This window comes from Solea senegalensis, linkage group LG17 (genome assembly GCF_019176455.1).
Source record: "Solea senegalensis isolate Sse05_10M linkage group LG17, IFAPA_SoseM_1, whole genome shotgun sequence".
NCBI classification, from domain to species: Eukaryota; Metazoa; Chordata; class Actinopteri; order Pleuronectiformes; family Soleidae; genus Solea; species Solea senegalensis.
In genome coordinates, this window is record NC_058037.1 from 10,868,583 (window position 1) to 10,892,782 (window position 24,200).

Genomic DNA, 24,200 nt, shown 5'->3' on the forward strand with positions numbered 1-24,200 from the left:
ACAGGGTGATTCTGTGATAGATTTATAAGCCTGGATTTGCACCATGTACTCTAATGCATTAATTAGCCACCAGTCATAGATTAATCAAGTCTTCCTCTAGTCAGCCCTCTCAGTTATTACTTGTGTGATCATTGCATCTAATTAATGGGAGCATCTGCTGTTCAGTGTGCATCACCTCTCTGCCTCTGCACACACGCGCAGCCTCATGAGGAAGCTCTGCGCACACATGTGCAGTCAGCTGCGCTTGTATTTGTTTAATTTTGATTAACACAGACACACCAATTAAGTGAAAAAGCTCTTTCACATCCACAGAATGCTTCTCTCTCTTATCAAACGCAGAGCTCTCACCCCCTACTCAAAGGAGAGGGGTTTCCCACCCTCAACACCAGGAGTTGTAATCAGTACCAGCTTGCTTCTCCCTGCGTGGGAAGCACGGGGCGTGCTCCTCACTTTGCTCTCTCATAGTCAATCAAAGCCCGTTACGGTCATGTCCGTGGAGTATAAGGAGAGTGATTTCCCATAGAGGGCTCATGTAAATGAAGAGGTTATAATTTGCTGGTTATGAGGTTTTTAATGATTGTGGGAATGTGGTGTCGCAGGCAGAGGGTGTGTTTGGTCATGAATTTGTTAGAAGGATGTAGAGGGACTAATCGTCGTCATTGTAGGTCATCTGCTTTTAAATAGCAAAAGACACACATACACTGATTGTTTTCGCCCCTAAATGTAAAATGAAACAACGCTCATTTACAACGGCATGCAGAGCTTATTTACTGCAAAGAGTTAGGTTGATATGACTGCTTGTAGCCAGAGCTCATTCCAGTTATTTCATTCTAATTAAAGCCCCGGGTGGGCTTGGCTTGTAAAGCCTCATTCATTTCCCTCCTCACCACACTGGCAGTTAGACAGACCCCATGGAAAGGCCTAGAGGACATTCACAGGGAGCGCAGGATGGATTAGAGGGATTACGCACACATATTTGTTGGTTTGTGTAACCATCACAGGAGATAAATGGTCTGAATGAGGATTTGGGGGTAAATACAGTGTGGAGAGATTATGTGTGTGTCTTTGGGAAGCATGCAGACTCATGCAGTCATTTAAAGGGTGAAGAGTGGAAAATAAAGATTGCTGCTCACACTTTCTCACATTATGTACGGATACGCCAACAGGTGAAATCTAGTGAATCACTGATACATTTGCGCTTCATCAGTTTGTTGATGAGTAGTTCTGCGACATGCCCAGGTCACGGCGTTCATAAACTGAGTGTGTGTTGCTGTAATTATGTATACACTTTGTGCTGTGCCTTATTTCACCAGTAAATTACAGACATCCACTATATTCCCTGCTTTTACACATCTAGATTTTTTCTCATGTCTGTTTCAGTGTTGTAAACTGAGACAACCACACACACATGCACACGCACAGTTCAGACAAATCTATAACGATGTAAATTGAGCATGATCTACGATGCAGCCGCAGTGTGGAGGACCTGACAGCCTGTGCCTCCTGTCAGTCACTGTGAAGCTGCCTAAGATTGGCTGCCAACATTATTTTGTTCTGTGGCAGACAATGTTCGAGCCGTGCCACTCATTCAGTCTCCTCTCTTTTACTCCTGCTCAGTTTTCCAACTTTATATTACGAGTTATAGCTGAGAAAATATGGTCAGAATTTACAGTGCTGATTAGAACATTTTATGGTCATCTAAACAGTCGGAGAGGGCCAAACTAAGCCAAGGCTCAGACTTAATTGCCCTCGTTGATAATACAAGTGGTGATCTGAAACAAACTCATCTGCTGCATAAAAATGTGGAAATGATGTGTTGAAGTAGTCGAAAATAGAAGCAGAGCAGATAAACTCAGAGTGCTGGCTGTGAAGAGAGACCATACTGTAATTTAAATCCCCACTTCTGAATTTGAGACTTCTGGAAATTGCTACCTGACAATGAGTGGAGCATAGATTACCATGCGCAATTTTTCCACTGTAGAGGTTTGTTTGTGAGAAGGGGAGTTTTTGCACTTGTGCTTTGCTCCGTCTTATTCAACCATCACATGTTTTCTTACGCAGTCAATAGTTTATAACTCAGTAGTTTACAAAACTGGCACATATAGATTGGCAGCCAGTGATAAATGAAGTGCAGCAAAGGGAAGAGAAAGGAAAAGAAACCCACCATCTCTTTAGCTCCTGTGTTAGGCTGTGCTGAGTGAGTCTGAGTGATGAAGAGAGTGAGGGGAAAGGTCCAAGAGAAAGAGAGAAAGCAGTTGGTAAGAGTGGAGATGAGAGAAACCGAGCATCACTGCCTCTCTTTGAGATGAGTGCTGTTTGTCTTCAGCGTTTGGTCTCCTGTGGAGAATCCCCTTTGTGTCCCATTCTTCTGTCATGACAGCACTCGCTGGCATTTCCATTGAAAATAGTGGCATTTCAATCCCAGACTGTTAAGTAAATTGAAGTAAGAATAAAATGCTTTCTGAATTTGAGCTTATATATGTACCTGCCGGGCCTTATTAAAATTCATATGGGAACACTGCTGTGTGCTGTTTGCATAGCTTGATTAAATGACAAGCTTTTATTTTATGAAAATGCACTTTTGCAGATGTGTGCGGAATATTAAAGAGACTACAAGGCAGTAAAGAGTAATCCGTCTTAAATTTTAAGGGAAAGTTGCTTTAGCAAAAGCCACAAAGGTATTAGTTTGTTTTAAGTCTGGGGTCAGGAAGGTTTGTTCAGGTATAAACGCTTTCTGCTCGTCAATAAAATACTTTGAGGGAGTGTGTATGATCGTTTAATTTCCCCCTAAAGCCAAAAGCTATTGGAAGTACAATAAATATAAAGGAACGTCCTCCATCATTACAGCTTTGTGATACATGTTCACATACATATTAAATTATCTTCCTCAAATCAGTAACCCTTACTCTATTGCATCCATGAGACAGTGGTAAGACACAGAGATGAACCAGGACTGACAACCTAAATGGTGCCCGGCAACAAGCCACAGCAGCTGCATGTCATCAGAGGCAGGCCCACAGTCCTTTTTGTGTACACCAATTTTAGGTGTATAAACAAGCTAGAAATGACAAACATAAACACAGGACTTAGACAAAGTAACGTGACATAGCAAGAAGAAGAGCTAAATAAAGTGAAACAAGACAAAAATCAAATAAAACAAAGCCAGGCAGAACAAGCAAGGACATTAAACCAGGAAGAAGAAAACAAAACAAAACAAAGAGAACCACTAATCAAGTAGGGGGTTTTGTCAGTTTTTGGAGCATTTCAGTTGTGTATGGTTTTGATTAACACGTTAAACATAGGGAAAAATAAACTCAAACAAAACACAAACGTTGCCCCCTTTTGTTTTTCACAGTTATTTGTTAATATATAATGTTACGTAACTTAAATCTATCTACATTCCTTGTGGGGCAAGATATCAGTAAAAGGCAGAAATGACAAAAGTGCATATTCAGATTACTTAAACTGAATGTGCAACTGTAGACACATATACAGATCAATAAAAAAATTATGTATTAATTAAATGTTTACATTTTTACTTGATGTTTTGGCAGGATATTGCACCAAGTACATCTAGTTTGCAATAATTAACACGGTCCAGCAGCTGAATAATCACTGTGTAATCACAACACAGCTACAGCATGAAACCAGGCAGTTTCTTGCTTTTTAATGTCTTGGCTGGAACAGCAGATTTTCTTTTTCCACTTAAACGACATCTTTTCATAAACAAGGACAGAAAAATAAGGTTAATGTCAATGCCAGCTGCTCCGCGGGGACAAAGATTGTGAGCTCAGATACGCTGCTTTTTCACAGACAGACAAGTTTTGTAAAAGACCACCCGGTTTCGATGGTACAGTGTGTGAGATGAAAGGACCCAGGATGCCGCAACTGATCTCTCCAGGAGAGGGATTTTTTACCAACCAGATACCTCTTGAGGTGTCTTGGTGCAAGCAAGTACTACTGCTTGTAATGTTGGACTGATATAGATCAGGAGTGATGGATTTTTATTTTCTAACACCATCGCTCCATGTATGAGATATTGTGTGATATTTCAGTTATGGTAGAACACATATGTATGAGTTTTGCCATCTGACTCTGTTCCTCTCAACCTTTTCTTGATCCTGGTCTAACTCTGTGCAGCTGGATATTCCTTATCTTGTGTGTCCCAAGGGCTTTATAAGCATCCTCTCTGAAACCCCTCCTCCTTTCCTCAGTACCCCAGAGGTAAGACCTCCTCCCTCCCTCCCCAACTTGACTTTGCATCTGGCAGAGCATCTGCTCCCAACATGGCAGCCTGCAGCCCTCCTTCAATCCCAAATACTTGTATCCCTTTGGTTTGATGTAGACGAGTGAGCTTCCTGCCTCCAACATGTTACTAACCCAACTCTCCAGTGTTTACCTGCCCTGGCTGCGTTCCAAATCCTCTGCAGGGGTAGCAGTCCTGAAAAGATCGAAACATTTGGTCAGTCATTTTCCAAAAACAGAATAAACATACTACATACTAAATTCAATTTTTAGGTTTATCATACAGTATCCTAGTGAATTTCAACTGGATACAAAAACTGGTTTTGATTATCATTACTGGCTTGCTTTACCGTACAGAAGTAAAACTTAATCTTATGAAGTTCTCCTCAGCGACTGTCCATCTTTATTTTGTTGTGTTGCTGAAGACAATCACTATCTTAGTGACGCGTTAACTGCAAAAGTCAATGAATCGTCTATTACTTTTGTCTTTAAAATTAAGTAAAACGTGCTGCTACTTTGTGTCATAAAGAAAAGTTGGACTACAGTACAGAAATGTTGGGATTCAGCCATGGAGTAGAACATTCACTAACAACAAGAAAATTAACGCACCACATTCTGGCTAACTAACTGCACATTGCTTTGGAATGGGAACTCTTTTTTAAATGCAGTGTAAATCTTACTTGCAGTGGTTAAGTGGCCAAACTAACTTTACATTCTGACTTGCATTGAAGCAGAGATGTTTTTGTTGTTTTTTGTAAAATTTGTTGACTGGATTGTTTTTGTAAAAAAACAAAAATATGATTTTATGTTCAAATAGAGACTTAATTGCTCTCATCAGAAACGCCAGTAGCTGCAGATGAATACAGTCGTGGTATGTGCTGAGCAAATGAGTGAATTGTATGAGGGGGTTTGTGTTGTTGTTGTCAGCAGCAGCAGCAGGGTGGTCCTGTGGCTGTGGGGCCTCAGTGTGGGGGTTATTTACCCACTAACATGAATTCATTTCTGCTGAGTATGTCACATTGAACATGCACTTAAAATACAGGCACCAAAAAAAATATGAGTAGAGAGCGCCACATGAGACTGCATCCTGCATATAACATAAATCTACGACTGCCGTATTGCACACGGTTACAGTGCTGACACAGCGACACCATCTCTGCCAGTACCATTCAGATGAACGATGACGACCAGGCAGAGGCACACAGATCCTCTGAAATTAGCTCCCTATAGAACAGCTGTGACCAACACAGACTGTACACACTCACTAGTACAAACAAACACGCAGATACAATTTCGCTAACATACTGTAGAAACACAGGGGACCTTTCTCTGTGTTTCACCTTCACAGTGCTGCACTCTGACCTTCACTGTGACACTTTGTTGGACAGAGTGATGTTCGGTGGCCTTACAGATGTAATTCTTGCACTTTACCATGGACTGAATATAAAACTGTGCGACAGCCTGTGTAATCTGGACCCAGACGCAGACTCAGAGTCACACAGTGGTCCTACAACTTGGAACCACACTGAAGCAACCGAAAACATCTTGTAAGAATCAAACTAGAAACTCGGCAAACACAATTATGTACTAAGCAGCTATGATATGTATACCAGAATGTAGGGTGAGCACTCACTGTAGGTTGAGGTCTTTATACAGCAGGTAGCTGGTGGTGATCAAACACAGGTGCACTCTGTGTAATCAGCCAGTGTGAAGTCGCTCCTGCACACACACAGAAGAAGGAGACGGTTAAAACAAAGAAGACTGGAATGATAAAATATAACATAAGTAAACAGTTTCTTCAGGAGTTAATGGCCTCAATTACTAGGTTCAAGTCTTCAGCAATAACACACAAATGTGCTATTTTGTGAGTGGACAACAACAGTGTGATCAGCAGCTTGTCATGTCCAGTGGGACAGGGTTTCTCAATCCTGGTCCTGGGGAAACACTGCCCTGTATGTTGTAGACTTGTCCCTGCTCCAACACACCTGATTCAAATAGTCAGCTCATCAGCAAGCTCTGCAGAAGCCTGATAACGATCCATTTATTTAAATCAGGTGTGTTGGAGGAGGGAAACATCTAAAACATGCAGGATCAGGATGGAGAAACCCTGCAACAGGACGTGTCTGTAATCTCTGGAGTACATTTTGCAACCGAAACACTTTATCCATTTTTATAAACAGTCTACTTTGCTTCTTTATCAGTTATCTACCTGCTCTACACCCAACAAAGTTAAAACCCCTAAATATACTCCAATAAATCTATTACAGTATGCTGACTTATTTTATTGCAGATGGTGCTCTTCAATGGTTGTTTAAATATTGCCAGGCGAGAGTGCCTTGCAAAGCTTTTAGCAAGTCAGAGGTTAATCTGAGTAAAAGTAATCTTCTAATTTATATGACAGGCATGCAGCCGAGATTTTGTGGCTCAGCATAGTTTGAAAAATGGGAGAGGACGATAAGTGAAACTTGTGATGCAGCGTCTTCTGCCTCAGTAGATACAGTGTTGTCAGGACGCACTGCTGTCTCAAGTCAGTTCAGATAGACGGATGTGTTGGAGGAGTCTTGGATAAGGCAACTGAATCTCAGTGTGTGTGTGTGTGTGAGTGAGCTCTGAAGCTTTCCCTCAGCCAATGCTCATCACGGGTAATGGGCCATAATGAATTAGGACCTAATCAATGTGCATTACCATCAGGATTTATTCCCACACTCACTCTTGGCCACCTGACCACAGCGTGGATGAGCAAATATCAGCATCATTTAGTCAAATCGAATGAAATGCTGTTCACAACCCACGCTGTGATGAATCAGCCGCATGTCAGCCAGCACATTTGATTTTTTTAAACGACTACCACACACTCACACACACACAGACACACGCTCACATACCCGTTGCGGAGTGTCTGTGTGAAATTACATTTCTCGGGCATTTTCTGTACCTGATGTAGAAACATTTTAGACGGAATGAAGCACGACAAATTTGGCCCGACACACACAGGTAAACAATCTCCACGGTGTTGGTTTCTGCTCACAGTGACTCCGTGTGAACAAAACGTTTCCGCCATATCAACAAATACCAGGAGAAAACAAAAAGAGCAATTACTGTGTGCAAGTGTATGCTTGTTTACAGTCGACGCACACCATCATACTGCAATAACAGCTCATTAGATCGCTACATGTGTAATAATCCACAGTTAAAAAATAGTCCCTGACATACCGTTATTTACTCATTTTACAAACTAAAAACCAGGCAAGGGGGTATCAGAAAGTTTAGTGCTGCACTGCTTTTATCTCGAGTCTTGCCAAGGATTTGTTCTCAAACTTATCGTAGAATAAAAAACTCTTCATCCTAGAAATACAGTATGTTGTAACACAGACAGTGTGTTTTCATCTGTTGTTTTTTTTTTCTTGTCAGCATAGATACTTCATTTATTATGTAAATGCCTGAGGTGGTTTAGAATAAATAAGTGAAGTGTTTTCATGCATATCAGTATTTAATTGAACTGTGAAATGACCCTTCTTAATTTTTCTGAAGTTAAAAACTGCTTTTTACTGAGTTGACTCGCACGTGTGTGTGTGTGTGTGTGTTCTTCCCGTCATTCTTTAGGTTGTGTTGTTGTTGTCGTTGGTCACACACATAGAAACACATCTTTATAATTTGTCCTCCCATTCCAGTGAGATCTCTCTCATTCTACCTGCATCTTCTGTTGCGCTGAAGCCCCGGCTTTGTTATTCCACTGTGTGTGTTTATGTGTTTGTGTGTGTGCAGCTGGGTCCCAACCTGCATTGTGACGTCCCCACTGCTGTGCACGGTGTCATTTTCTGTTTAACAGCACTTTTTCTTTTCCCCTCCGTCCCTTTTGTCCCACTTGCTCTCACCGCCCACTCTGTTGTTGTTCCCCGTTGACTGTGTGCAGCAGTGTTGCGCTCAATCCTGTGCTGTGTTGATTTTTTTGAACCCCTTCCCCTCACCCCTGGTGCTTCTCTTGTGGTTTTTGTTTTTGTTCTTATAGTTGCAGGATCCCCGCATGTATGATCAGGTCTATAGGTACTTAGACCTTCCAGGGCAGGTATGTGAAAATACAGCGATTATTTTTAAAAGATTGTGTGTGATTTTTTTGTGTGTGTGTTTCTGCTGCAGAAGTTCTCTACTTACTTTCTTTAAAGGCCTGTAAAGTGTTTGTGGACACATAGTCATACTGGAGTCTGGGTAGCCGAGAGTGCTCTTTGATGACTTTTTTAAATTCAATATAACATTTCAACATTCAAGTTTCCTGTTACATAATATGATTTTGAGTTAATCCATCACTGAGCACTCCCTGTTCCTAAGCTTGTATGACATACATTTTTATTTTCTGTAAAGTGCTTCCTTTTAAAAAAGCAAGATCAATACACTTTTTTAATTTATTTAAGATGGATATAGCTGCCTTTATACAGGATTAATGAACTGTGCAAGGGGGATGATTCAGTTTGTGGTTGTAGAATTAGAAACAGCCAGCGGCAGCAACTTATATCCATGTTGAAATTTTTGTGTGTCACCTTTTCCTGTTGTTGTAGTGTGTAGATCTCTACATGTGTGTTTAACAACAGCTAACCTGTTGTCTTCTCTCCCTCTTCCTTCACTTTGTTTTTCTCTCATCCCTAAACTAACCTCTTGTGGGTTTGTCCTCCCATTTCATACTCACCCTCCACCCAAACCATCCTTGTCGCCGCATTGTGCCTCCCACCGCTTTCCTCCACCGAAGCTGAAGGCAATAGACCGCCAACAGGAGCCAGAGAAGGTACCTCGGGCACCTCACGATCGTAAGAAGGAGTGGCAGAAACTGGCGCTGGGGGCAGAATTGGCCCAGGACATTCCTGAAGACAGACACAGAGAGGCCAACGGATCTGCAGGACATTACCACAACAACAGGTATGTGAACATGATTGTCATTTATCACACATCTCGTAACAGTTTTTTTAAGCTGTGTTTTCCTCTCAAACACAGTTTAGCCTTGAAAGCCTGATCTGCATTTCCACTGCTGGGTTGTAAGCCAGATGGTGAAAAATGTGTCACCGTACCAGCACGACACAGTGTAGCCCACCCATAAACAAATTCAAGAAGAACACCACACACTGCTACATGCTGATATCGTTTCTTGAAAAAGAAACAAATGGCCTTGAATCCTCGCTCTGTCGCATGGTATGAATAGGGTAACATTCGCATTGTCCGCTCAAAATGCGATTCTCTGTTGACCAATTAACAGACAACAGTTTGCTTAGTACCAGATTACTGAGCAAGGTAACCCAGTAGAAATGTGTGTAAAAGTGCGATGGTAAAGAACTATTTGCATAATATACTGAACTGCAAATAAGACCACATCTATCCTACACTTGTTTTTGTTTAAAAACATGCTCTGGACATGCCTGTTGTCCACACTTGACATGCTTGTTTGACAGCAGTCACCACATGGGTTTTTTTGTGGACGATATTTTTGAGATCTTAACGTGAACGGGATTATTTTTAAAACTGGGAGGACAATTTCAATGTTGTGAACTACGCCTGACTCTGCCACTTGGTGTAAATGGGGGCTTTGTTTCAGTCGTTCAGTGACATTCAGTGTGTTGCAGATTTGAAATGATGCAATTAAAATGCTTCCTGGTGTCCACAGAAACAGATGATATAGAACTCAATTTCAAATATCAATGAGCCTTATCAGTGCTGATTGGATAAACACTTATTTGTCAGCAGTCCCTGGATCTGCAAAAAAAAGAACAAATTTAATTGTGCCCACTCCACTGAGTGGGTTCTTGCAATTTGCACTTCACTGGCACTGGAGGAAATGCAGCTACAGCAGTAATGATTAAGTTCCATCACTGCTGTGATTGCATTTATTGTGACTCAGAGCTCTAGTGCCACTCATATTCAATAATTTCCCCACCAGTCAATGTGATTAATAAGAAAGGGTTTTGTGAAAATGGCTTGTTTTCTCTGGTTTGTCAGATCCATGAATAGCTGAAATTAAAATGTTTGTCCAGGCGATGATGAAAATGGATTTCAAGCTCAATTTAAAGCCACATATGAAGATGGTTGATGTGAGAGATAGCAAAAACAGCCTCAGTGTACACAATAGACAACTCAGAGCAGCTCAACAGTTCTACCCACACGTCGTCTAAGTTATTACTGCAGCACTGTTAACGCACCATATTATTTGTATAAATATATTATTTGTAACAATATATCTATATTAAAAGATCCAGTTGGTAAGAATGAGTGACCTCTATTGGTGAGACGACAGTGGAATGCAACTCCTCAGCTCAGTAAACTCAGTCTTCCATTCTCCCACTGTCTGCCATTTCTTTCATTCATTCTTCTTTGCCATGCTTCGTCTGCAAAATAAGACTTCTGCTTCAGAACGTGAACTAAATGAAGTAGAACCTAAAGCACTACAAAAACCAAACAGTTTCTATTTCAAGGCGTCTGCACACATACTTCGAAATAGTAGCATAGAACATGTTGTGGCAATACGCCCTGCGTGTCAAAACACCACACCAAACCTAACTAACACAACACGAGTCAAGGCCAAGAGTTAAAAAAATGAAAACTCTCTGCTTAGGGCTCCCCTCTACATGGAGCAATTGGACGGGCCCTTCTCGCTGGCGGCGCTGCCCTACAGCCAGATGAATGAGCTGCTGAACCGTACCGGGGACAGAATGTACTCACGGCCGCACGACCCTCCACCGCCACCTCCCCCCATGCACCCACTGGGAGAGATCAAGCCTCCCTCTGTGATCAGGTGGGACAGGAGGACACACACTCGCACAACACGTAACCTAATTTTCATGGAAACAATAGTGATTTTATTTTTGTTTTATGGTTTTTGCACAGCAGCACATCTGTGCACCTGAAAGATGCTGCAGCTCTGAGATTTTCAAGCAGATTGAAGCTTGAAAAATTAACTGGAGATACTATTTCACCAGGTGCACACATTTTCGCTACATCATAAGATGGTTTATTTCTGTTTTATTTTCCCTTTTATTGACTAGTTGTCATGAGCAACTTTCTATTATAAAAGTTTCTCCCGTATTATTTATTTGAGGATTCAAGCCTGACTGAAAAACCCAGGGAAGAAGGGATGATGAAGTGTTGGATGGATGGATGGAGGGTTTTGTCTACTGGAGATGATAGAAAAAGGAAAAGGTTCAGCGAAGGGCAGGATCAATAAAGTGTTAAGGCCACTGAGCGTATTACAGGTTGTTTTTCCACTGCACTCTTTGGCTGCATATGTCACTGTTTGAAGGAATGGAGAGATCAGAGGGGGTGATTAAGGCTGCGGCTACAGCACCACAGAAACATCATTGATTTTCTCCTCTTTTTTTTTCCACTGAGGTCCTTGCAGCGCCTTCTTACAAAATCTGTCCAGCCACGTCGGTCCTCCTGTTCTTATTTACTGTTCAATCCTTTTCTGACCCCGATCGTTGTGCATTTCTCACGGTTTTTCTCCTTTTGATAAAACATCATGATCACGTTCTGTCGCTCATTTCCTCACTTAACCATCTTTCAAATCGTTTCCACGTATCACGCAGCTCACGGAGTAGGTATTTACTCAGATACAGCCTCAAGTGTGCCCGGAGGGGAAAAAACTCAACACATTATTCTCTCACTCCTCTCTCGCGTGTTGTGCTTTTTTTTGTCTGCAGCAATTTTCTCTGTTGGAAGAAAAATTGATTGTGAACATGTGGCTCTTTGTGTTGCAGTGGCGTGGTTTTAGTAGATCGATCCACCATTCCAACAGTGAATGGACGTTATTCATAACATACAGCCTTTAATGTAGGAGTTAGCTGCTGAGTAGTATTTCACTCCACTCTACTGATACATAGTAGAAATAAGAGCATGTTTAATAATATCTACTGTCCATATGCCAAATTAGAGGTTCCCATACACTATCACTCGACTCACTTCATTAGAGTAATGAACCTCTGTGGTGACACTGCACTTTGAATGATGATGATGCCGCTCAATGAATGATTTCTTCCACTAAACAAAGACATTGACAGTTTCTATTGTGTCTTATTTGAGCAAAGTGTATTTAGTATTTAGTGTGACCTACACTTACACTGACCTAGCCAACAATAGCACGACCCTGGCTCTGTTAAACCTGGAGTGAAAGAATAATAATTGTTGTCCTACTATTGTATGTCAAATAATATCTGCTGTTAAAAGGGTCTATGGTTATTTCACAACATGCTTGAGCTTTACATACACATGTTGTATTAGTTAAACTAATATACTACACCAACTTTCCACCATTCCAATCCAAATGTCAATGATCACATAAAAACAACAAAGTTGATGGTGCTTTAAGACTTGCGCAGTACTGACATTCAGCAACTAGACTGAATATAAAGAAAGTGGACATAGTCTTTCGGTTGCAGAAAGAACACCCACTGAATTAGTTGTCTCACCAGTGTCCACTTGGTGCCATGTTTTATTTTCTATTTTCTTCTCCCATAAATGTGAACACAATTTACACAATGTGCTAATGTAGAAGACCTGAAAATAGAGACCATTAGTTCCTCAGGAAAATGTTTACTGCTCATTATCTCAACGACTTCAAACTTCCGTCCTACTTCCTAGGCTCCACTTTTCAAACCAGGAGGCTATGTCCATTTTTATTTACAGTCTTTGGAATTAACACTTTACGAAACTCCACCCCTCTTAGCTACACTGAGAGACTGGGGCTTCACTCTTCTGTTGTGCATACAGTGTAGAGGATGTGGAAATAAAGAGAGAGCACTGATTTGTGCAATAATGTTTCACTTTGACCTTGATGTTTTTGTCTGACTCTCTTTCTTAGCTGTCATTATTTCTCTCTCTCTCTCTTCCTCTCCAGCTCCAGTTCGGGTTTTTCCGACAGCAGACCTCAGTCTCCAGCCCGGACAGCAGGCCTCAATTCCAACACGCCTCCTCCTCCGCCTCCCCCTCTTCCTCCTCCGCCTCCCCCTTTACCCTCCTCAGGCCTGCGGGGCACCCCTCCTCCTCCCATCCCTCCTCTTCCAGTCCAGCAGCAGCCCCAGGCCATCCCACCTGCCCCTGCTCCTCTTCAGATCGCTCCGGGTGTGCTCCACCCGGCTCCTCCGCCTGTGGCGCCTCCTCTCCATTCCTCCTCCCCGGCACGTCTCCAGCAGGGCCTGGACAAAGGCCAATCCATGGGCTCTGGGACCCAGTCAGATGGCACCATGCTGCCTCCTCCCCCACCGCCTCCCCCCCTGCCACTTCCCGGAGCGCGGAGCTCCTCGCCCTGTCTGTCAGGCCCGCCGCCTGTGCCGGCCTTCCCCTCAGCCGCAGCCATGGCCTCGCCGCAGCCCCACACCCTCCACGATGTGGGGTCCAAGAGGCACCATCCAGCCAATCTGCCACCCATCAGCGATGCACGCAGTGTCCTGCTGGAGGCGATCAGGAAAGGTAGGACATGGATTTGCTGACAGTTCAGGAGGATGTTTTTGTTTGTGTTTTCTTCATAAATTTGATTTCCTGTGTGCTGCCACCGTCTTCTTCCGTAATTTTTCATTACTTCTTCTCCTTTACACACCTTTTGAATTACAGATATATAGGATACTTGTATACATAATATATGTGGGTTTTGGGCTGTAGATCAGACATCCCAATTCGGTAGTTTGGTATTTTCGATATTTCATATTTGATCTTACAAATACCGATTAGCATTTTTCAAACTTTAAATTTTGGTTTGCATGCAAAACTCCAATGAAGGAGCTTGAACTTGCCCAGATACTTTCCTCAGACGCAATCCTACGTCACGATTTAGATCATCAGACACATTTCTCTATTTCTTTTCCTCTTGCAGGCATCCAGCTGCGAAAAGTGGAGGAGCAGCGAGAGCAAGAGGCTAAACACGAGCGAGTTGGCAACGACGTGGCCACCATCTTGTCACGCCGCATCGCCGTGGAGTACTCGGACTCCGAGGACGAGTCTGAGTTTGATGAAGGAGACTGGATGGAGTGATGGCAGCCAGGGAGATGGGGAAAAAAAGAAGAAGCAGCAATGGCAGGAGAAGACGAAATCGTTCAGGTGCCCCCCCACAAAAGAACCCTGCAGTCCACACCTCGCCATCAGTCCTTACTCCTCCAGAAAGAAGAGAAACATCATTGTTGCCCACTTTTCCTCTCTCTGGCTTTTTTATCTCGTCATTATATCTTGTCTCGTTGTGGCTTGTGTCTGGAGGACAGTCTCCACATCAACCTCGTCCATTTTTCTAGTGTTCCAAGAGAGATTATTTCACTTATTGTTTTCTGCACTACGATGGGACCTTGTTTCAGCTGGATTTCCTGTGATGAAATCCCCCCATGTTTACTATTGTTAATACATGACAATAACTTTTTGTTTTTTTTGAAAAACCACTTGTTTCTTTTATGTATGTCTATATACAAAAAAAATGAAGGCAAGTTGCATCTTATAGTTCTCCAGTATAGTTTTGCCATGTGGTGGCTGACCATGGCATTGATTTAATGCCATTTTATCGTCTTTTTATTTACCCTTCCCTGCTGAAACGTTTGCAGTTTTAATAGGTCAGTAGTTGCCGATACTGACCACTACATAAATGAACACTCCGTGTGAAAACTTGCTGGTTTGTCTTTTGTTTTCTCTCTTTTTTCTCCGTCAGGACTGATATTACCACTAAGAACAAGCATACGATTGTGCTGAAAGGTCACAGAATGATTGTTGTACGGTTGGAAACGAAGGAGGGGAAAGTTTGTCACTGATTCTGGCAACGTATGTGCATATCCGTCAATTTACTTCTAACCATTACTCCAGGGAAGTAATATGCCAAGAAACTGAGCTCATCTGTCCAGGTTCGAAGAAGCTCATTTTGACATCGAGCGGTCAAAGATAAACTCTGAGCCTTTGTTTGTTTTTTTTAGAAAGGAGCTTTCATCTTATTCTTTCCTGATTTTCCACACATATGGACACTGGAGTTGATAACATGCTGTAGTCGTACACCACATTTCCCACCTGTCTTATTGTTCCAGATGATTATTCAGCACGCTGAGGAAAAACATTCTAAATGTAAAAAAAAAAGAAGGTACAAATCTCTCAGCACCAACGAAGGCAGCTTTTTCCTCAGATGCCCCTTTACTGTGTACCTGCCAACTAACGAGAAGCCTTACCTCGTCCGATTCTTCAGCAGCAACGGTTGTTTTAAAAAAAAAAGAAGAAAAGAAACAAACACTGCATAATCACTGCCTTTTCGGGCCTGAGAGAGGATTGTCTAATTTCAAAGAAAGCGTCTGCCATTTTTTTTCTTCTGTTCGTTTGTTCGTTCTTTCTTCTACTTGCCTTATTGTTCGTATGAAACGTATCGTTGAGTTGATGAATGTACTGTGCTGTTACTACTTACCTGCCTGCGCTTGTATGGATTTGCTGTTTCTATGTTTGGGGGGGCAAAGGGGATCGGGGACGTGGGGGGGAGACAGAAACCCTGGTTTGAAAGGAAAAAAAAAGAAAACAGATTAGATCAATACTGTAAAACATGTAACTTATGTAACTGTTGACTGTAACAGTTTGCTTGAATTAATAAAAATCTAATGTTATGTTTCAGCTCGACATGTTATAGTTTGCTCTTGTGCCAAGTTTCACCTCTTTGTACTAGGATTATGGGATCAATCAGACTTCATTTATTATGGAGCACTTTTCCTTTTGTGTTTCTCAAGATGAAAAAACTTGATTATTGGGAATTTGACACAAGCCTGGAACATGATTGTTTGAAAACACAACCAGCTTCAATGATATCAACACAAGAATTTTTTCTCACATATTACATTTAACTAATGTGAAAAGATAATAGGAAAGATCAACTAAATCCATGTTTCTCAACTGTGGTAAGCTTCCTCTGCTGGTGGAAAATACTGTTCTCCTGTGTTATACCAAGATGTGAGGAAGAGGAGTTTGAGAGAAAATGATCTTATTGGGAATATATCTACCTCCTGTGAAAAGTCCATAGCCAACTTTGCTCAGCCAATTTACACCACTGTATTTTAATGTTGGTGATAATAAGCTCGATAATCTCTCAGTTGGTACTTGATATAAATTGTTTAAGAACCACTGAACTAAATAGTGAACTGTGACTCAGTCTGTATGTGTCAAGTCTTGTTGGGGTGAGAGCAGTAACTGTTGAACTGAAAACTCCAGACTTGAGTCAACAGTTAAGAACAGGGCTTTAGAGTTTAATAAAGTAGTTTCCCCAAATAATACACATTTGGACCATACAGAAGAAAATGCCCTCTTAAAGATGAGATGAGCTAAAGTCGTATTTGTCATAAGACCACAACGTTAAAATATCAGTTTCATTGTGCCGTCACCGTTACTTTGTTTCCCATTTCACCCTTGTCTCATTTTCACTTGGTCCTTATTTCCCCTCTCTAAATGTGCCTGAAGTTCATGATTTCTTAATTTGTGACTTCTGCTACAGTCTTATTTTCATCTTTTTTCACTTCATCCTTTTAAATCCACAGGCTCAAAAGATGCTTTAGAGTAGCACACAAGGTCTTAGTTAAAAGAAAAACAAACAGCTTTGGGACTGTATGGGAGTGACCGTGAATACATTTCAGGTAACTCTCATTGCAGTTTACAGAGCGCTGATGCAAGGAGACATAATAAACACAAGAATATGTTGAAGAAACAGTTTAATTACTAGTTATAGTGTTTTATTTTACTCATGCTGGGTCTGGGACAGTGTCCAACGTTTTACCTTCAAAAGAGATTGCCATAGTTTTTTTTTTAATCCACTAAAGTTTAGTGTAAGGCTTATAGGTGCTCTCATAGTGGGCAGTAATGCCTATGGAGAACATTCCCTCCGTCTGCTGTTTTCAATAATTTACTATAATACTATAATTAAAAATAAAACTGTTGCCCTGATGCTTGAGTGTTAGCAGCTTGTGCTCTACTCTACTGTTTTCTGCACAGCTGCTTTGGAACAATCCCAAAACTAGTAGTTTTAATGGAAAGCAATGCAACTGTATATGAAATCACATTTTTATTTAGCGACTGCACATTGAATTTAGAAGCCATTTTAAATGACGTGAATTTCTAGCTCTGGATTATTGCAACTCACCAAGACAAGAATCAAACCACAAATCTGTTTAACAGTTTATTACAGAATAATATTCTATAATAATATTCTATCATGGTGTCATATCAACGATTTGTAGTGTGTAAGAAAAATTATATAGTAGACACAGAATACAGGAAAATGTGTATACAAGAAATACTGTACATACATTGATGCATGAAACCACTAAATATAGAAGGCATGCATTTAAATTATTTACAGTATAAATACTGTAGATAAATACAGTACATCACCTCAGAAAAAACACTATTGCTTTACAATGACACTATTCACTATTTTCATCGTCTGAATACTGGTGTTGGATAAGAGGACATTTTGCACTTAATTATCAGCCTTAAAACAACTGCCAGGATTAATGACACAAGAATGTGTGATTCTGCAGCTGTAACAATTTAATTAAAAGCAAATACAATCAATGCTGTCAAAACCACATTATCACCCCTTTAATAAAAATAGTAAATATAATATATGTATAAGTAAAAAATTATGTCTAGTAAATGCTGTAAGTTATAGTCATTTCTCATATAAGGCTCAGCACTTTTTCAATTCCATCTCACTGATACAATTAAACAGTTAATATTCAGGTAACAACTAATTTGCAGGTATACGTTATCTGAAAGACTCACATCTGCTCTGTTGGTCTGACTGATGAAGGGTTTATGCTGCTGCAGCATTTGAATAAGTAAGAAATCTGTCTCAGTTTCGTCACTTAACTTTGAGGGTGTTGTTCTTCCTTCGAGGTGGCTCCTTCTGGACCTGACGGGCCCGGGTACCCAGTCCCAGAGACTGCAGGGACTCGCTGATGTAGCGCTGCGTGGGAGACACACACAGCATCACCAACAACTTGGCATCACCACCTTGTGGACAAGATGGAGAAAAGCAAGATTGGAACACAAACAGTTGGATTGACAAACAGGGCGTGAGAGGTTGATAAGAATAAGAGACATGGATCCCACTTTAAAAAAAGAGAGAAATAGTGTTCAAGTGCGTCACCTATAGAATCCTGAAGTAGATGAGTCAGTTTACTATTCCTGTACGGGATGTGAGGCCTCTGCTCGGCCAGAGCTCCCAGGACGTCAGACAGAGCCGAAAGGCTGCGGTTTATACAAGACACCTCCCACAGTGCACCACCTGTGGCTCCACACATACCTGATACACAAACACACATTTACACTCACTGGCCATTTTCTCAGGTACAAAGAACACCAGATAAAGTGGGTAAAGGTCCTCTGCTGCTGTGGTCCATCTGCTTCAGTCAGCCTTTCTATCATTCGGACCCCCTCTGTCCATTCCTCTGATCTCTGGCATTAACCAGTTATTTTCACAGAAACAACTGCTACTCAGTAGATATTGTCTCTTTAGTCATTTTAGACCATTCTCACATGAACTACAGCATCTCAATTAAGCATGAACTGAATTTTATAATTTGGCTTGATAAGAAGTTTATTTGCCAGTTCTAAGAAAACTCCAGTGTTCTTAAGACGTCAACCAAATTAACACACTCACCAACACACTCACTCCCTGCCAGATCCACCAGCTGCAGCCTCGTCCTGAATGGAGTCTGTGAGATACTGTGCCGGGGGGAAGGACACGGGGAATCCAGCGGTGAAAGGCAGGGAGAGGAGGCGGGGCTTGTGGAGAGTGAGTAGTGGGCAGTGGGGTTGGCACGGTGACAACGAGGACTCCACCTATCCTTCATGGTGGAGTGCAGCATGTCCTTCTTGGCACTCTGTAACCTGCGGGCTACAGAAGAGGAGAAAAGGTCACAGTGCTGAAGAATGGAGCCAACAGGAGTTATTTATGTTACTGTGAGTGGACATGAATACGTCTCACTTAGGGCTAGTGCATTGGGACTCTTGGAGGATATAGTGAGCGTAACAATGAGGTGAGAGCGTGAGGATTCAGTGTGGACCAGGGTGGGACAACGAGTCCTGAGTTTCAGAATGGTGCAGATGATCTGCATCACCTCAGAGGCGTTACACACTGGCCTGAAAAACACATAGAAAATGCAAATTAAAAATGTGAAAGACTCTTGAAAGATGTGAAAGATATTGTAAAGTGCACAGGAAACTTTGTCAGCAATTTGGTGCAGAACAGGTAGCATTCAGTAGAATAAATTGAGCTTATTTTTTTCTCTGCAAACTGCAAAGTCTGTATAACAAAAAGCTGACAAAAATTCGGCATACGGCAGTACTCACTCGTATGTCAGGGACGGGACCTGGCTGGTACCAGAGGAGGTGGTGATGACGTCCCTGCGCTGGCCGACCACGTTTCCCTGCTCATCTTTAGCCAGCAGGTCAAACAACTCATTGTTATACACTTCTATTACTGACACCTCCACTGTGTGGCTGGGTTCAGGCTTCTCTGAAATCAGCCTGAGTCACACACACAAGGGAACAAACACACAACACTGTAAATGTAAAATTTTAAATATATTCATGTTGTAACACAATAGGCTATGACTTTGTTTCTGACACACTGTAAATTAAAGGTAGTAGCAGAGCACAGAGATACATTACTTTCCATTTGAATTTATCCAACAAATGCTGTGGAGTTTAATGCATAAATAAATGTAAACAGTCAATTCTCCCTCACCGAAACAGCTCAGCAGCAGCCTTGGGGATAATACCCTGCTGTGCCTCCTGCTGTGTTGCTGAGTTTTCTTCTGGCAAACGAGATCCCATCATGGTGTGAGTCTTTCCACTCCCTGTCTGTCCATACGCCATGATGCAAACATTATAGCTGCAGGGCAGAAAGAGAGCTGAGGTTCAAATAATGCTGAAGCCATGCACTCATGTTATACTGTTTCTCAGTAACCCCATCCCCCATCCTTTCATGCAGTGTAGTGTTTAAAGAAAATTGTTAAATAACTTTTTATCAGATATAGTCTAGTTTGTTAACACTTACCCATCCAGTAGGGATGTAAGGAGGGGCTTGACTTCCTCAAACACAACATCCTGGGAATCCTCTGGTCCATGCACCCTAAAAAAATAATCACCCAGTAAAGTACACTTTCCATTTTTGCTGGTTTCAGAGCCTGAAAGACAGGAACAGCCTAAACAATATTGTAAAAACCTCTTCTAAAAAGTATTGGAATAGAACAGAGAGACCTGAATATTACCTGTAATTAATAACGCCACTGGAAGGCATTAAACTCCATGTTATGCATTACCTGCTTGCAAATAAATTGCCACTCCAAATCTGTTGTCCACACAGCAGTCAATTTTATTGTTTTGTACAGTTGTAATAGTTTTCCCAACTCACTGCATCTATTTTTATAAATTAACTCCTGGTACCTGACTTGGCTCTTTGTGCACATGCATGGTTGTGTATGCTGCTATGTATTGCCTTTATGTTTTGTTGTCTTCACCTATATATTTCCACTATTAACTAACTGCCTCTAATCAGACTGATCAAGATGCTTGAAATGAATGGAATTCTACCTCTCAAACTCAAAAATCCTGTTTTGCACCGACATCCCTGGCTTCTGGCAATTCACCATCACCGTGTCCTGAAAATAGAAATAATGAAAAGTGAGGAAACTAAGACAAGTGAGCAGCAACTAAAGCCAATCTAAGAATCAAGTGCAACTCACATCACTAATCGCATAGACCACTTGCTCTGATGATGCAGGCCTGAAATAGGGCAACATTACTTTACAAAGGAAGAACAACTGCTCCCACACAGTTTTATCATGCTGTATTTTGTAGTGTGGACACATGATGCATGTTGTGCTGACCCACCTAGACCCAGAGGTCAAGGACTGTATATTGTCGAAAGGTAGAACTGGTCGCACCCTGCAGTGAACTCTGATGTTCCCTCTCAGCTCCTGTCGCCAGACAGAGGAGGACAAAAATGCACGTACGATTCGTCACCTTGACTAGAACACTTTGCTTTTTAGAGCAAACATGGCTATGAATTATCTTTCCTCCTCACCACCAGCGTGTTGTGAATTTCTTTCCTCCTTTGCCTCTCGGCCCCGCACCGCTCCTTCTCCTCCTCCAGAGAGCGCTCCAGAGCTGCAACACGGGCCTGCAGGTCTGAGTATGGAAGGCACAGTTTATAGACATGTTTACTTTCAGAAACACATGACAGATGCTGAAAAACCTCCACTGGACTCAGTGATCCACCAAGCATGAGTCAGTTTTGCTGTAAATAAAAATATGTTCTGTAAAGCAAAGTCTTTGATCCTCCAGTACACATGTAGACACGCCTGACAACAAACTCACAGGACAGGTAGAGACATTTTAAAGAATAGACTGAGCTGAATATAAATGAACAGGACTGACTAAGCAGCTCAATCTTCTCTGTCAAGTGGTGGCAATCGAGTTCTTGTTAGTGGCCTACAACAAAACCTGGGTCATTCTTACAAAAAAACGTGACAGACTTATCAATGTTTCGGAACTTTTATTAAGGATATCATTTCACTTGAATATGCCAACATCCAGATTAACCAACCTGCCTCAGAGCAACTGGACCTTTATAAATCTTGAAATTCAAACGTTCATATGAAGCCACTTTATTCACAGCTCTATAGTGAAAACAAATAATCAGTGGTAAATGTTGTGTGGATATAAAAGGAAAGAAACCCTTAAAAGATCACAAAATAACAACACACAATATATTGACTATTGAGTTTGTAAATAGGTACATTTCTATATTCTTCCTCAACTCTTAACTGACAACAAAAAGAAAGGCCACTTTCTTTGGAGCAGCATGTTAGTATTATGTGGTGCAGAGCCTGTGCTCGGGCTTATGTCAAAGCATTTGACGACATTCAGTTTCCACCTATCAACAGAGCCTAAAGGACCAGCTGACTTGTTGGACAGTGTGCAACATTCAACCTTGGACAAATACAAAAGGGAGAGGATTACAAACACACAAGCCTTAAATGGAGCCGAGACATAACCTCTAAGCAGTGGCGTGCCTGGAGGTTGTGTACCAGGGGAAGTCCGCTACTGGCTGCCATTCATATACAGCAAAATATAAATCTTCAAAGATATTCTTTTTAAAGTGGACTATCTGTAGTGACCACAGCTTCACAGTAGTAAGGACAGAGTGTACAGTAAAGGTGCAGTTCACGAGTCACTGGTGTGTTAGGAACTGCAAGAACATAATGTGCTGTATGTCCATTGCTAGTTCTGAGACAAAATCCCATATAGGTAAAAGTACATATAAAAAAAGATGCTTTTCTTCTCATCATCTTGACACACTACACCAGCACTTCACCAAGTGATGTCCAAATTTTAGATTTGGTATCAAACTGACATTCCTTGAGGTCTGACCCAGGGGTTATGCTAAGGACACTACATTTTAAGGCTCAAAACCCACTGACTCACCCTGGACATTGTCACCATGGTGACCATTTAGGAAAGTGCTGGCTCGTTCTACTTTCTCCAGTAGCTGTTTGCTCTGCTCCTCCAGCTCGGTGGAAAAACTCACATACACTGCAAATACCTCACTCAGGTCCTGTTTCAAAACCTGCCACAAACACATAGACAACACATCAAGTGAAAAGGTTATGCATCAGTCTAATCTTCATATAAAACATAAAGACAACTCAAAACACATCATGTCCTCTCACACAGACATACACACGTATTTATACCTGGACCTCAGACAGGAGTTTGACGAGAGCTGTTCGGGTTAAGTCCTGTGCATTTCTCTGCTGCAGCTGAAGGTTCTGGGCCTCGGTCTCCTCTTCATGTTCAAGATGCAGCTTCTCCAGACACTGAAATGTTCACAAAATGTTTACATGCATGATCAGGGCCCAAAACACATTACACACGTATGTGTCTTAGAAGAAACACGGTGTGTAAAGCATGAAGGTACAATTCACTCACAAAAAAGGGGTCAAACCATTTAGTAGGACAACAATAATATTACAAAAAGCTATTTCAGAATAGAGATATCTTCTCACCTCTGCAAGCCTTAAATGAAGAATCGCATTCTGCGTCTCCAGTTCTAGTATTCGCTCTTCTTTGCTCTGTATACATAAATAAATGCATCACAGCCATACATTACAAATATTTGTGTTTATACTGAGTAAAGCAAGAAGCAGCAAACACATCATATGACAGAGAGATAGAGACATGCCATTCATGACTGGTTTACCCTCAGCTTGTGCTCCAGCAGATGGACCTGATGAGCAAATATTCGGTCCCGGTTTATGAAAAGAGGCATTTTCAGTACAAAAAGAGCGAGAGAAAGAAAAAGTAAAAAGATGCAGAAGAACGAGTGGCCTCCGCCGAACATGTCATCTCCTCTCAGGTCAGATAATCCGATTAGGGAAGCTCAATAACAACTCTCTCAGCTGCTCACCTCTCTGCATTAGACACTCAGTTAAATCACAGTTAACAGCCTCCAACAGCTAAATAAAGTCTATAAATGTGCTACCCGATTAATTATTCAACACAACATTTCATTGTTGTCACAAACGCAACTATTTTCATGTAAAACAGTAAGTAGGTCCATTTTTGTCACTTCTAGAAAACGATTTTACGTGAGTGAACAATGATGGCAGGGTAAACAGTAACAGTTAAAGAGCAACATTCATTAATATTGTACATTATACTTACTGTAGGCTTTAAAAAAGACTCGAAAAGACCTCATATCAGTCCAGTGTTGTGAAAATAAATACAGTATTGCGTTATGCAATACATTTATTTGAGAATTAACAAGCCCTAGCATCTTGCTAATGTGTTGTAGTAGCTAAGGTCACGGCTTCAGATGCACACAGGTGTTGTAAATTAAACTAATTAACTCTGAGGTTTGTTGTCGCCAACAGGGGGCAGCAGAGCCTCTGAGGAGACTAAACATTACGTAGAGGAAG

The 24,200-nt window shown here is 41.5% G+C and overlaps 2 protein-coding genes and 1 long non-coding RNA gene across 8 annotated transcripts in view; 1 reads left to right on the plus strand and 2 right to left on the minus strand.

Moving 5' to 3' along the window:
* Positions 1 to 15,837, plus strand: part of wasf1 (WASP family member 1) — a 50,041-nt gene extending 34,204 nt beyond the window's left edge. The window contains exons 6-11 of one of the 4 annotated variants that reach the window (XM_044049242.1): positions 4,141 to 4,224; positions 8,255 to 8,311; positions 8,987 to 9,153; positions 10,838 to 11,017; positions 13,115 to 13,686; positions 14,087 to 15,837. In XM_044049242.1, coding sequence (XP_043905177.1) covers positions 4,141 to 4,224; positions 8,255 to 8,311; positions 8,987 to 9,153; positions 10,838 to 11,017; positions 13,115 to 13,686; positions 14,087 to 14,244 — 1,218 coding nt within the window. In that variant the 3' untranslated portion in view covers positions 14,245 to 15,837. The remainder of the gene's footprint in view (positions 1 to 4,140; positions 4,225 to 8,254; positions 8,312 to 8,986; positions 9,154 to 10,837; positions 11,018 to 13,114; positions 13,687 to 14,086) is intronic. The other 3 variants (XM_044049244.1, XM_044049243.1, XM_044049245.1) reach the window with 3 other exon arrangements.
* Positions 2,115 to 8,987, minus strand: LOC122784138. 2 transcript variants are annotated; one of them, XR_006362145.1, is made up of 3 exons: positions 5,879 to 6,464; positions 4,400 to 4,441; positions 2,115 to 2,203 (listed from the first exon to the last, which is right to left on the minus strand). It is a non-coding gene; the product is annotated as an uncharacterized LOC122784138 (long non-coding RNA). The 2 variants fall into 2 exon arrangements; XR_006362144.1 differs by lacking the exon at positions 2,115 to 2,203 and adding an exon at positions 8,927 to 8,987 and having other exon boundaries at positions 4,271 to 4,441; positions 5,879 to 5,964.
* Positions 15,838 to 17,373: 1,536 nt separating the features above from the next.
* Positions 17,374 to 24,181, minus strand: kif25 (kinesin family member 25). 2 transcript variants are annotated; one of them, XM_044049654.1, is made up of 16 exons: positions 23,947 to 24,181; positions 23,483 to 23,693; positions 23,289 to 23,354; positions 22,977 to 23,099; positions 22,708 to 22,849; positions 21,305 to 21,408; positions 21,112 to 21,197; positions 20,964 to 21,003; positions 20,812 to 20,879; positions 20,276 to 20,350; positions 19,964 to 20,110; positions 19,567 to 19,743; positions 19,202 to 19,356; positions 18,875 to 19,111; positions 18,362 to 18,517; positions 17,374 to 18,225 (listed from the first exon to the last, which is right to left on the minus strand). In XM_044049654.1, the coding sequence occupies exons 2-16, from the start codon at positions 23,621 to 23,623 to the stop codon at positions 18,074 to 18,076; spliced, it is 1,869 nt and encodes a 622-aa protein (XP_043905589.1). In that variant the 5' UTR covers positions 23,624 to 23,693; positions 23,947 to 24,181; the 3' UTR covers positions 17,374 to 18,073. The 2 variants fall into 2 exon arrangements, with proteins under 2 accessions (XP_043905589.1, XP_043905588.1); XM_044049653.1 differs by lacking the exon at positions 23,947 to 24,181 and having other exon boundaries at positions 23,483 to 23,939.
* Between the last annotated feature and the right edge of the window lie 19 nt (positions 24,182 to 24,200).

Coding starts and splice junctions, on each gene's coding strand:
- kif25 (XM_044049654.1), bottom strand. CDS start 23,623: ATGTTCGGCGGAGGCCACTCGTTCTTCTGCATCTTTTTACTTTTTCTT. Junction 20,880..20,963: donor TGGTCTATGCGATTAGTGAT/GTGAGTTGCACT, acceptor TTCTATTTTCAG/GACACGGTGATGGTGAATTG. Junction 18,518..18,874: donor GGCAGGGAGTGAGTGTGTTG/GTGAGTGTGTTA, acceptor TTTGTGTATCAG/GTATGTGTGGAGCCACAGGT.